Source organism: Taudactylus pleione, unplaced genomic scaffold (assembly GCF_031769625.1).
Source record: "Taudactylus pleione unplaced genomic scaffold, aTauple2 ptg000019l, whole genome shotgun sequence".
In the NCBI taxonomy this organism is placed as follows: domain Eukaryota; kingdom Metazoa; phylum Chordata; class Amphibia; order Anura; family Myobatrachidae; genus Taudactylus; species Taudactylus pleione.
In genome coordinates this window covers 25,732,880-25,746,551 of record NW_028284421.1, presented here as the reverse complement: position 1 = coordinate 25,746,551, position 13,672 = coordinate 25,732,880, and the positions used below count along the sequence as shown (strand labels likewise).

Sequence of the window (13,672 nt, the reverse complement as noted above, 5' to 3'; positions counted from 1 at the left end):
TTTGGATCTCGTTTTTTTTTTTTTCTGTTCTTTTTTTATGACTGCTTCCTTTTCCCCCACCCCTGTTCTGAAAATGTCCCGTTGAAATAAAATTTTCTGCATGAGCCTTTCTTACTTAGTTTTTGTGTAGCATAGCCTACCCACAAGTCATCTGCTTTCCCATCTGTACTCACGTTTGTTAGCAAGGCCTAATCAAAAAGTAGGCCTTGCAGGATCCCCAGCCTGTAGTAGGAACTGTGAAGTGAGAGAAGTAAATATGGCGGAAGCTCTGACGCAAGAAGAGGAACAGGTAATATCAGCACTGTATATCCAAATAATGCTGTACATTTAACATTTGAAATCTGTTGTTTTTAATTCTATTAACTATGTTCTCAGAGAGTCTCCTAACAGTATAATCCAAACTGCCTTTACGTTTTATGAGGCAGAAATCTGTATTTTACAAATTAGTTGATGTTTTGTCCTGAGCAAAGATGCTGCATACAATAAAATGCAGACTGTTCAAAACTGCAGTCAGTGATTTGCTTTCGTTGTCTAATTTGCATTGTACTAGATTATTTAATGCAGCTGCTGACTGATTACAATGGTCTGCTGCACATTTGCAGTTAGTAAATAACAGTCACAGACTTCGTCAACTTCATCCATAACGAGCACAAATCCCCCAAATTTTTGGATATGAACCGTTAAGCAAAAATGACATTGTTTCCATCACTGCTCTTTTACAAAGAATATTTCTGTAGTCTCCCAAAATGCCTAGGGGGTTCCTCAATTTTGGGGAGTTCTGGACACCCAGGAGGTTAGACCACCCTCCCAGATCCCACCCACTTCACAACAGCCCCTGACAGCAGGACGCGATGATGCGTATCCTGGCTTTGTGCTGTGGGGCTGGGGTTGTGATGATGCCACCTGCACAGCGGCAAAGCTCATATAGGTGAAAACAGACCGTGACATTTGCTCATATGTTCCCTGTATGCTGCATGTATGTCGAATCACAAAAACTTTGTTTTGTTTAATGGTGACCTCGATAGCCTGATAACAAGTTTGTACCTGTATTGTATGCGCTTCTCTCCCAAGACTACCCCAATTCCCCTTTTTCTCATTCCAACTGATCACCTACAGAAAAAATATATCTTCCCAGTCTGACAGCAGAAGTCCCTCTACCATCTATAACACAGTGTCCTATAGGATCTGATACAGGTCAAAATATGAGACTACAGTTATATTATCTGTTATGAACTCACTGACCTTTGAATCCACCAATCCACTCGTAGATAATTTATGCCAGGCTTTCAGTCACTCGATGCCTGCTCAGATCATATCAGCACCTCCTCTGTAACAAGCTGCAGGGGAGGGAGTGCTTGATTGCTATACAGTATATTTGATAGCCTTTGATTACCGTGTATGGTGCTGTATACACTTTGTATCAGCGTATACACTGATCTAATCATTGCTCGAGCTATTTTGTGTATATTATTTAGCCCAGTATTTCCCAAATCATGACTCCCCCCAGCAGCTCATAGTTAGAGGATTTTTGTCTGTGGGAACAAGAAGAATAATTACTGACTCAGACATGTAAACTAAGGAGGAAATGTATTAGGGTCTAATTTTGCTCAGGAATTGAAAGAACAATTTATTTTTAAAAAGACAAAACCAATCCTGTTTAAATGCTGAGGCAAAATCACCCCAAAAAATCTGCACTATTACAAAGATGACATTATGGGCTCAATCCTAGTAGGAGCGAGTTTACGAATGCAAGTTTGTTTCATGAAACTAACATACATCGCAGAAATGCGTGTACCTGAGAAATGCGAGATCCAATTAGAAATGGAAATTTGCGGTAGTCGCGGCGAAGGTGCACGACTTTTCTACATATGCGACCTAGAAGAAGAGCATGAAAACGTGGGGAATCCATCCTGTACCCAAAAACAGCGACAACTGAGATAGCAGGACCATATAGGAGGTTGTTAGGGGCCATAAAGGGAAGTGCTGGAGGTGTTCAAAAGGTGTCAAATTGTTGATTTTTTTCACTTTTTATTAATGGTTGAAAAATGATAGCACGTGTTTTTCAGCTAACAAGTCCTTCCAGAATTTTGGGGTAAAGATAAACTATATTGTAATTTTTTTTTAGTCTTTCAAACAAGTTTGGAAAAAGTTGGAATGAACACTTCTGCCTCTCACCCCTCCGTCACCAATACACCTCTACATATACCTGTCCCACATTATTTAACCCATATTATTTAGAGAAATCCACCTGAAAACTGACATTTTGTTATTGGACAAATTATGCTATTTCAACGCCTCCAAGTTGGACTTGCCGACTTTTAGGCTGCCCCCTCCAAGAGAGAGAAGCCAGGTGGGCGCAGCAGGGGGCATGGCGGCGGCGTGGTGTGATTGCATCATCAAGACCCCATCCATGCTTTACAATGCCAAGATTACTGGCATTGTAAAGTAGGGGGTGGGGCTATGATTCCCCGATTCAGCGCAAATCACATTATCGGACCACCCACTTTCACTCTAAGTTAGCATCTATGGAGGAGGGAGGGTGGGATTTTGCATGGGTGGAGACAGGTCCGGGAGACTTCCTCCAAGTGCATGTTTATTCATTGGGAGGGGTGTGCCAGAAGTTCTGCACTGTGGGCCTGATTCAGAGCCGCTCGTAAGCGGCCGCTCGTTCGCTCCGAGCGATGTTCGCACAACTGCGCATGTGTATGGGCCAACCAGTCAGTGCGGTCGGAAATAGTGTGTTCGCAAAATAGCGAGTGCCTGCTAATTTGAGTGACAGGATGAGGCGTTTGAGGGTGGTAACGGGAAGGTGCTTGAAAACGGGTTGTGGTGATCCGAACGCAGGCGTGCCAAACGGTCAAAACGGGCATTTTAAGGGTGTACATAATTAACAAAGCTGCGTCATCGGCCATGTCACTTGGTTGTCTCTTAGCCTGAACTGTTCGCATGATTGCGGTAGGAAAATCCTACCACAAGCACTGCGAGTAGTTCAGACGCCTTTCGATGTACTCGATTAATCTAATAAATAGCGGAGATGATGTAGGATGCGAGCGGCCAGGGGGCGTCTTTACAAAATAGCGAGCGCATGTTTCGTTCGCTCGCTCAGACATAGAGGCGTCAACAGACCGCAAAGAGCGAGCGCTCAATTTAAATATCCGGCCCCTTTTTGTGAACAAGCGAGCGCAAATAGCGTTTCGGCTCTGAATCAGGCCCTGTGTCCCAACATTTTTACCTTAAAACAGTGGTCGAAGTGTGCCGGCGTGCAATGGTATGACATACCGGCACATCGATTTGCATTGTCCCTGAATTGAGCAGCGGTACAACGGGGGAGTAGCTACTAAAGCAGCTGCCGTGTGCTGCTCTGTCTCATCTCGTCTCCTGCTCCCCACGCAGGTGTTGTGCTGCCCGCATGTGTGCACAGCCACAGAGAGGAGCCGAGAAGATGGGAGGTGAGGTGCGCCTGCTGCCATCAATTTTAGTGTGGGGGGAAGCCGGAGTGGGTGCGGTGGGGGATGGGTGTTTGTGGTGTCTGTCTGAGGGGGTGGGGTGATTTGGGGCAGCAGCAGGTGATAGGGGGGTGAGGTGTTGGCAAGGCCTGGGGGACCCCCTGCCAGCCACTGCTTGGCTTACCTATTTTTTTTTTTATACTATTACTAACTCTGTCGGGTTTTGACAGCTGGTCCCTCCTCTAGAACCAGCCAGGCACCAATAAGCTGCATTTTCTTGTCTCCCAAATTGGCCCCCTCCTTTTCCCTTCCCCTGCAGTTAAGTAGTATGCTGACAGTGACTGCAGCAACTGTAGGAGAGTTTGCCACCGTTGATGATACCAGCTGTGCATGCGCTACCTAGTGCGGAGTGGGAGGAATACATTAATTGAAGACACAGGGAGCAGTGTCCAAGGTCTCCCCCTTCGAACTAGGTCACTGTGGGCATGCTGCCTTTGCCTTGGTGAGGCAGCGCAGAGTCTCTCACTATGTGGGTCCCTGCCCACCACTTACCTTCTCTCCTCACGGGCAGCACATGCTACTGTCACTGCACGCACAGTTCAGGAGGGAAAAGCAACAAGGTGAATATTTTACATCCCTGTGTCTGCAACCCCCATCCTCTCCACTCCCGCCCTTCCTCTCCACTCCCTTCCCTCCTCGCCTCTCCCTCCCCTACTATAATGTAAGGGGCATTACTGTGTGGCATAATGTATAATGGGCACTACTACTGCATGGCTTAGTGTGTTATAAGGGGCACTACTATTGTGTGGCATAATCATGTATAAGGGATACTATGGTGTGGTACCCTACACTGATGAAAATGAGGCATGACATAAGGACATGCCCCCTTTTTCCAGCACGCCCTTACATTTTTAATTTTCTCTGAAAAATGAATGCGAATTTGGAAGTGGATTGCAAGTGCGAGTTCGCTGTGGCTTTCAGGACCCAATTCCCACATGAAAGGATTATGCCCTATATTTCCCCCTAAGTCACCTTTACTATTATTATTTTTCTAGGGCACCACAAAGTGTCTGCAGCACCATACAAGGCATATACAGTCAGGTGCATAAATATTGGGACATTGACAGAATTTTCATATTTTGGCCTCTATTCACCACCACAATGGCTTTGAAATGAAACAAACAATATGTGCTTTACCTGCAGACTTCCAGATTTAATTTGAGGGTAATTACATCCAAATCAGGTGAGCGGTGTAGGAATTACAATGGTTTCTATATGTGCCTCCCACTTTTTAAGGCGCCAAAAGTAATGGGACTATCACCTCAAAAGCGATTTCATGGACAGGTGTGGGCTATTCCCTCGTGATTTCATTATCAATTAAGCAGGTAAAAGGTCTGGACTTGATTCTAGGTATGACATTTGCATTTGGAATCAGTTGCTGTCGACTCTCAATATGAGATCCAAAGAGCTGTCACTATCAGTGAAGCAAGACATCATTAGGCTGAAAAATCAAAACAAACCCATCAGAGAGATAGCAAAAACATTAGGTGTGGCCAAATCAACTGTTTGGAACATTCTTAAAAAGAAAGAACGCATCGGAGAGCTCAGCAACACCAAAAGACCCAGAAGACCACGGAAAACAACTGTGGTGGATGACAGAAGAATTATTTCCCTGGTGAAGAAAAACCCCTTCACAACAGTTGGCCAAATCAAGAACACTCTCCAGGAGGTAGGTGTATATGTGTCAAAGTTAACAATCAAGAGAAGACTTCACAAGAGTGAATATAGAGGGTTCACCACAAGATGTAAACCATTGGTGAGCCACAAAAACAGGAAGACCAGATTAGAGTTTGCCAAACAACATCTAAAAAAGCCATTACAGTTCTGGTACAACATCCTATGGACAGATGAGACAAAGATCAACTTGTACCAGAGTGATGGGAAGAGAAGAGTATGGAGAAGGAAAGGAACTGCTCATGATCCTAAACATACCACCTCATCAGTGAAGCATGGTGGTGGTAGTGTCATGGTGTGGGCATGTATGGCTGCCAATGGAACTGGTTCCCTTGTATTTATTGATGATGTGACTGCTGTCAAAAGCAGTAGAATGAATTCTGAAGTGTTTCGGGCAATATTATATGCTCATATTCAGTCAAATGCTTCAGAACTCATTGGACAGCGCTTCACAGTGCAGATGGACAATGACCCGAAGCATACTGCAAAAGCAACCAAAGAGTTTTATAAGGCTAAAAAGTGGAATGTTATGCAATGGCCAAGTCAATCCCCTGGCCTGAATCCGATTGAGCATGCATTTCACTTGATGAAGGGAAAATGCTCCAAGACCAAGCAGGAACTGAAGACATTTGCAGTAGAGGCCTGGCAGAGCATCACCAGGGATGAAACCCAGCGTCTGGTGATGTCTATGCGTTCCAGACTTCAGGCTGTAATTGCCTGCAAAGGATTTTCAACAAAGTATTAAAAAGTGAAAGTTAGATTTAGGATTGTTTAGTTTGTCCCATTACTTTTGGCCCCTTAAAAAGTGGGAGGCACATATAGAAACCGTTGTAATTCCTACACCGTTCACCTGATTTGGATGTAATTATCCTCAAATTAAATCTGAAAGTCTGCAGTTAAAGCACATCTTGTTTGTTTCATTTCAAAGCCATTGTGGTGGTGAATAGAGGCCAAAATATGAAAATTCTGTCAATGTCCCAATATTTATGGACTTGACTGTACATATTAACTGTGTAACTTGACATATGCCAATTTATTGTACTTATATCTTTGGAATAACCAGCGCATAAAAACATTGGGGGGGGGGGGACGACGAACAATGGATTTGGGAAACGCAATTTTGCAAGGTGTTTTATAGGTGGATGTACTAGAGCTTCAAAGGCAGACAAGTAGTGGTGTTGCCAATAGCAACCAATCCGATTCCATCTATCATTTTCTAGCATGCAATAAAGAAATGATTGTTATAATCTGATTGGTTTGGTTGTTGTGAGCAACATCTCCCCTTTTTATAAACTTTAGTAAATATACCCCTAAAGGGGACTATCCATTAGGTGACCTGAAAAACTGAACGTCTAGCTTTCAGACCTTCAGGTCGCCGAGGTGCGGTGCCCGCACTGAACGATATTCACTGAACGTCATTCAGTGCAGGAGCCCGACCTCCTATCTCTAAACATGCCGAACGTGCCGAGCGTCGTCAGGTTGATGGGCGTCGTCAGGTTGACAGTAGATAGTCGGGGACGGCATGGACCCAGCGGCACACGCATCGCTGGTCCTTGCCGACTATCCATTACCCGACTTTGTGAACAATGCAACCAAAACCTCCTGGTTTTGGTCAGATTGTTTGCAAAGTCGGGTAATGGATAGGCCCCTTAAGTCTCATGCTTCTCTTTCTCCCTATAGGCACATCCAAGCCTGTCAATCTTTCATGGGATAATTTGTTTTGTTTTGCACATTCTGTTGCCATTTGCAGGCTCATTCACATATGATTTACAAATGCAGATTAGCATAAAAGCTGTGCTTTATAAAAGGGTTCTGTCTGTCTACACATAATCCTAGCCCTGCCCACTAATCTAACATTACTTGGAAGGGTTGGAGAGAGCAGGCTAAGAAGTTAGCCTATGTACACCATAGTATTGTTTTTTTCTTATTCTGTCTCCATTTTCAATGCTGCATTTGTGCATCCTCTTCCCTGTCTCTCCCCCATGTACCCTGTGCTGTGCCGCTCCCTGGCCTTTCCAGCCTGTGATAATTACCCATGCTTCTCTGCTCAGGCTACCCAGCGGTTCCTGCAGGAGATGAATTCCTGGACTTCCTTCCACTCAGTGTCCCCTCTCCCCTGGAACGTGGCAGTGAAATTTCTGATGGCAAGAAAATTTGATGTTGTGAGAGCAATTGAACTGTTCCACTCATACAGAGTAAGGGAAGAATTGCAAATACAAATGCCTGCCTTATATTTCCATGTATTTCATATTTATAGAAGAATTGTGTTGAACAAGCAATCTTGTATTTACCTACTCATCCATCTTAATCAGGACTTGACACGTGGTATGTTGGATGAGAGATTGCATTTCATAAAGAGTTCATATATTTTGAGTCAATATTTTCCTTTTAATGGTGTCCTGGCAGAGGTATGCATGGCATTTTTTAATACAGACTTTATCAAAAGTGCTAACTGAGAATATGTTTAGTAGAAAAGAAAAGCTTAATAGATGTTTGAAATTGTTAGTTATACATGTACAGAAGTTGCATGCATTCTGTGTGGGTACTGAAGTGACAGCATATATATAATCCTTAAAAAGCCAATACACAGAGAACATTGCTATTTTGTTTCCAAAACCAATAGTAATTGCCCATCCCGTAGGAACTATTGGCATCAGTGGTATTAGAATTTCCTGGTAAATTATCTGAATCTCGTGAATATTGGTTCAGCCCATACTTGCCAACTCTCCCCCATTATCAGGGAGACTCCCTGAAATAGCAGCAATCTCCCTGAAGAACCCACTAATCTCCCTAACTGCATCTTACCCCCATTATGAAGCTGTTATATTAAAAAATAAAATAAAACAAAACAAAGATCTATACATTCAAATGGAATTATTAGTATAATTTCCCTGCATTGGTTATAAGGCACAATGATCCCTATGGCTACATGTGTTTTCTGAGAAGTATCAGTGTGTTTTCATCAACAAGCAGATCTTACTAACTGCTTTGGGGCTCATTTACCTTTGGATGTAAGTCAATTTTATGGCATGCCTCTCAGATGGGAAACAGTCGGGACTGTATAATCTTCCCGACTGTATAATCCCGGCAAGGGTTAAATGACAGGAGCCGAAATCCCGACGCCTGTCATTTTCCCTATGCCCGAGCCCGACACCCGGCTTACAGATCGAAGGTAAGCCGGGCGACAGGCGCGGACAGCCGCCGGGGGGAGGTGGGGTTTAGGGTTCCCAGGGGGGACTTAGGGTTAGCAACTCCCCGGGGGGGGTAAGGTTAAGGCTAGGGGAAGGGGGGGTTAGGGTTAGGCACCCCCGGGGGGAGGTTAGGCACCCCCCAACCCCCCCCCCCGGGGGGACGGTATACAATCGCCGGGCGCCGCGAACGGACAGCTGCGGGGGGGAGGGTTAGGTTTAGGGCACCCGGGGGGGACTTAGGGTTAGGCACCCCCACGGCAGGGTTAGGCTAGGGGGAGGGAGGGTTAGGGTTAGGCACCCCTCTGGGGGACTTAGGTTTAGGCTTCCGCTGCCGGGAACTCTGTATCTGTCGGCAAGGCACTGCCGGGAATCGACCCGATTCATACTGATTCCCGGGGGACTTCGGTTTAGGCGGTGTGGAAGGGGGGGTTAGGGTTAGGCACCCCTAAGGGAGGGTTAGGGGGTAGAATAGGTTAGTGAGTACTTAGCTTTCAACGATCTGGATTTTCAGTGCTGCCGGGATGCCAGGCGGCCGGCGGTAAATCATACTGAATCCCTCTCAGATGTAGCAGTACAAGGCAACTGTAAATTGCACTCATAGGTGCTGCTCTCACAATCTCCCTGAAATGCTTTTTCAAAAATAGGCAAATATGGTTCAGCCCACAAAGTGGCTACCTCCTCTATAAGAGAGACACTTTAAAATGATAAAACACCTGCATGCATTTTACCATGTTGTAAGAGTATTACACTTTATTATTTTCTGTATATAACTACAGTTCATGGCTGAATAAGATATACTCCGTACTGTATAGCAATATCCGTTTCCTGTAAGTATTCATTTATCACTTGTGGATTATGTTTTTGGCAAGTACTGTATATGTCTGTCTGCTAGGAGACGCGCCAGAGAGAAGGGATTGTCCGGCTGAATCCACTGCAGGAGCCATTGCTGTCTGAGCTGCTGAGTGGGAAGTTTACTGTGCTGGTAAGAGCTAGTTATTGGTATAATAGCATGCTAGACTAGGGGCACAACATTGATTGTGTCATATCTGTCACCTGATATTTATACTATATATACATAAGTATACAGTATATCGAAATTCCATCTTTCCCCAGAGTGTACGAGCCCCAACTGGAGCCTCCATTGCCATTTTTACTGCCAAACTTCACCACCCAGCAAGGAAGAACAGCAGAGAAGTGCAGCACACTGTGCTCCAGGCCCTCTTCTACCTCTTGGATCGCGCTGTGGAAAGGTGAGGGCACAAGTCCAGTATAGGGACCAGATTGTACAGTGGGTATTCTGTAATAGCAAGTAGTCACCTGCATAGATGGATTAACGGACCAAAGGCCTAAATACAAAAAAAATCTAATAGGAAAACACACAATATGGCATTGACAATTCTAAATGTTAACATTTCTATCTCCTGACATGAGTTAAAAATAATTTTATGTATACATTGTAAGCAGCATTATGCTGGCTTAGCTGATATGCATGGAAATGTAGCCTATCAGATTACTGGGAACAAGTGACAGATCAATTTGATATATTAAGTCTAGGGATGTGCAAGCTCGGATTAGTTCGGATTTTCCCAACAAATTCTGATTTTTCCCGCCAAAAATCAGGTCTCAGTAAAAGGCAAAACAGCATATTTTATGGACAAACATCATCATTCCTGGACAACAGTCCATGAAAGATGACGTTTTGCCTCTTTCTGAGACTCGATTATTGGTGGGAAAAAAATCCGAATTTGGCGTGAAAGTCCGAACTAATCCGAGCCTGCACATCCCTAATTAAGTCCTGTAGAACCTATAGGCTGCATTCTCAAATATATATTTTGGGCGTCTGTGCTGTGTTTAGCTTTCCGATGGTCTTGGAAATAACACATTTGTATTACATGTAACCTGGTAATCCATCTGCCGCTATGTAATTGAGCCAGGTTATCGGTCATTAAAACCATTGCAGGAATGGTTCTACTGACAGGAAATCTGGTGTGCTGATGAGAAACTGCCCCACATCATGCATTTTAGGATTAGTGATAGTAAAAGTAATTTTTTAACCCAGATCTTTTAACCTCAGCTGAAGTCATATGAGTAAAGATTTCTTTGGTTTGCTATATGTTTAATGGAAATGTCAGTCGTCCAGAGCTGTTGTAGGCTGCTAGAACGTCTAGAAAATATACAGTAAACAAAAAGGGTTAGCATTTCTAGAAGTGACTAGAACAATATCTATATGGCTCGTTATGCTACACAAAATGCTCAGATCTAGAACTATAATATAAGAGCCAAGCTGGTAAACATTGATTAATATATACCAGTTATATTGTGCAAAATGGCAGATGAATATACTGTAATACTGCCTGGGTAGAGATCAGGAAACCAGTATAGGCCCAGATACAGAACAGTGATTCATTATTTATTCCTAGATTTAAGCCATAGTGGGCCTTTTGTTAGAATATCAATTAGCAATCTTCTTGACTTTAGAAATCCCTCTCTGCTGCTCTACAAGACCTCCCTATATGTCCGTTACAGACCCTAGGGTTGTATTTGTTTAAATTAAATTGTTGTTCCGCGGGTGCACTCATGCAGGCTGTTGTCAGCAGGGACACGAAGAGGAGGAGGGGGCGCGTGGACTAAGGGGGTCATTCAGACCCACTCGCGAGCGGCAGTACGCTCGCAAGTGGGTCGATGTTCCCCACTGCGCATGCGCACGACGGAGGGCCCTGATTCAGAGCGAGCGCTCTGGTCAGAGCGTCCGGCTCTGAATCAGGCCCTAAGGGCCCAGGATTGTTGGAGGGGCCCAGGTCTGACACCCTCCCCCAGCGTGCAGCCTCGCATCACCCCCCCCCCCCCTCTAGGTCATGCCCACTTACCCCAGGTCGGCTCTCTACGCTCTTTGTTGTGAGATTTTATAGATCAATAAACATTATGGGGCCTATTTATCAAACGATAAATGGCCCGGTGACCATGTGGAAATGCTAGTTTCCGCATATTTAAGTTACTGGGCCATTCATCATCAGGGGTCCGATAGGACCCCCTTGGTATTAAGCAAACTCCGAAAACAAAGTTTTTGGAGTTTGCTGCTGAGAACAAGCGACATCTTCAGATGGCGCTTGCTCTCTTAGCCCTGCTCCTTCCTATGGGAAGGAGTTCCGGGCTGCGTAAAAGGATGATTGCAGATCCCTCCGCCACCTCCTCACTACCGTATTTCCCTCGATAATAAGACACTGTCTTATTTTTTTTTTTTTGTCGAAAAAACCCCGTAGGGCTTATTTTCGGGGTAGGGCTTGTTTTAATTAACATTTTTTTTTTAAATCTCCCCCTCCCTGTTGAATGCAGTCTGAAAGCTCGCCATTTCCCCACTTACCTTTACCTTCCTCCACGGTCCACAGCTCTTGATCCGCAGGTCCTCCGACGTCGACCTCGCTCTCCAGAGTCGCGCCGTGATGTCATGATGTCACGCGCGCTGACTACAAAACAAGCTTTCAAGCTTGTTTTGGAGTCTGGCTACCAGATCTCACTGTGGAGGAGCGGCCCGAGCAGGCTGGGCAGCCTCCTCCAGCTCTATCATTTAGTAAGGGACCGGGTCGGCGGGAGGTAGCAGCAGCAGCAGCAGCCGGGCCTCCTTTCCCCCCTGGCAGCATCCATTTCATACGGGGGCGGAGCTGGGGGCATTTTAGTGTATGACCGGACAAAATGGGGATTTAGGTAGGGCTTATTTTCGGGGTAGGGCTTATTTTGGACCGGGTTTCAAAAGAAGGGGTAGGGCTTATTTTCGGGGGAAACATGATACCTCCCTGGCGGCTGTGTGCATACGTGATCTCGGGTCACGCATGCGGAGCCAGGTTGAGGAGGTAAGTAACGCAGCTACATCTCTAGCTGCAATACTAACCGAGGAGACAGCTTCTTTTCGGAGCAGTTGTCCCCTCACCAGAGCAATGATGAATTGCTTCGGTGTAATCTGTCCCCCGCTGCGAGTTGGATACTTCATCATCGGAGGACATACGGCCTTCGATGATGAATAGGCCCCTGAGTTTTTAAATATAAACCATAAAAGTTAAATACATAGCTCAGGGTTAACTTTATATTCTGTTGCAGCTCTGTTAAAAAATAAAGTATAACTGTACCTTCACAATTCATTACAGACAGCTAAAGCCTTCCACATATTTAGGGAAGTATTTTAATGGGGTATGATTTAGTTTAAAAGGCTGAGGTTACAGTACTTTGAGCTTCTGTAACATCCCTGCCCATGTGCATTTGTGCAGAGCAAGACTGTGATGAGTCACTAAGTGCCCGTTTAGTTAGGGTAACGCCTACACCCTAACAATAACATTTTGCAAAGGTAGGAGAGTGAGCATGACAAATGGATTTACGTAGTTAACTGTGAACCCTTCAGTTTTATTAGGTAGCTCAGTAATATATAAATTATGATAAATGCCAATGTCAAATAGGAGGTTTTCTTTAAGGTAAAATAATTTTCAGATGCAGTCAATGCATTTACCATCCCATTCACATAGTGTGCTCATACTGAATAATTAAAATAATTTGTGAGTTTACATGGAATGCTACCACTACAGCATTGACTAGTTATAGCAGTGGTGTCGCCTTCCCATCGTAAATGTGGTGTTAAAGGGTAGTGATCTAACACTTTTTGCTTTTACAGCTAGAAATGTGCAGCTTTCAAATGAGCATATTGTATTGTGGGACACAGCTTCAGCTTGTAAGACTCTGCATGTAGAATTTTGTAGCGCTAAAATGCTTTTGAATGACAGTGACGTTACATTACCCTATTAGTTACCATGGATGGGAATCATTCAGCGATTATAAAAGTTAGAAAAACATAGTGCTGCCTTATCACTCCACCCTTAGGCTGGAGTCTCAGAAACATACAGGGAAAGTGCTGCAGTGTTTCCCGACATTTTTCTTGCTAGTATGAAAACGCCTAAATACTAGGGATGTGTAGGCTCGGATTAGTTCGGATTTTCCCACCAAGTTCGGATTTTGCATACAGCCATTTAAGCCACTAGGTCAAGCACTTCAGCCTGTTTTTCTCCTAAACCTGCCACACAAGTCATTAGTGCTGCTCAAAAAATGGCACATTTATGACGTATTTAGTAGGGATGTGCAGGCTCGGATTAGTTCGGATTTTTCCCGCCAAAATCGGATCTCAGAAAGAGGCAAAACATCATCTTTCATGGACAAACATCTCTCATGGACTTTTGTCCAGGAATGATGATGTTTTGCCTCTTTCTGAGACCCGATTTTTGCCGGGAAAAATCAGAACTAATCCGAGCCTGCACATCCCTA

The 13,672-nt window shown here is 44.5% G+C and overlaps 1 protein-coding gene across 4 annotated transcripts in view; it reads left to right on the top strand.

Moving 5' to 3' along the window:
- The first annotated feature begins 29 nt into the window (after positions 1–29).
- PTPN9 (protein tyrosine phosphatase non-receptor type 9) overlaps positions 30–13,672 on the top strand; it is a 65,134-nt gene continuing 51,491 nt past the window's right edge. For all 4 annotated transcript variants that reach the window (XR_015869732.1, XR_015869733.1, XR_015869731.1 and 1 more), the window contains exons 1-4: positions 30–289; positions 7,232–7,375; positions 9,264–9,353; positions 9,485–9,621. Coding sequence is in view for 1 of the 4 variants with exons in the window: in XM_088446192.1 (XP_088302318.1) it covers positions 257–289; positions 7,232–7,375; positions 9,264–9,353; positions 9,485–9,621 (404 nt within the window). In the remaining 3 variants the exon portion in view is untranslated. The remainder of the gene's footprint in view (positions 290–7,231; positions 7,376–9,263; positions 9,354–9,484; positions 9,622–13,672) is intronic.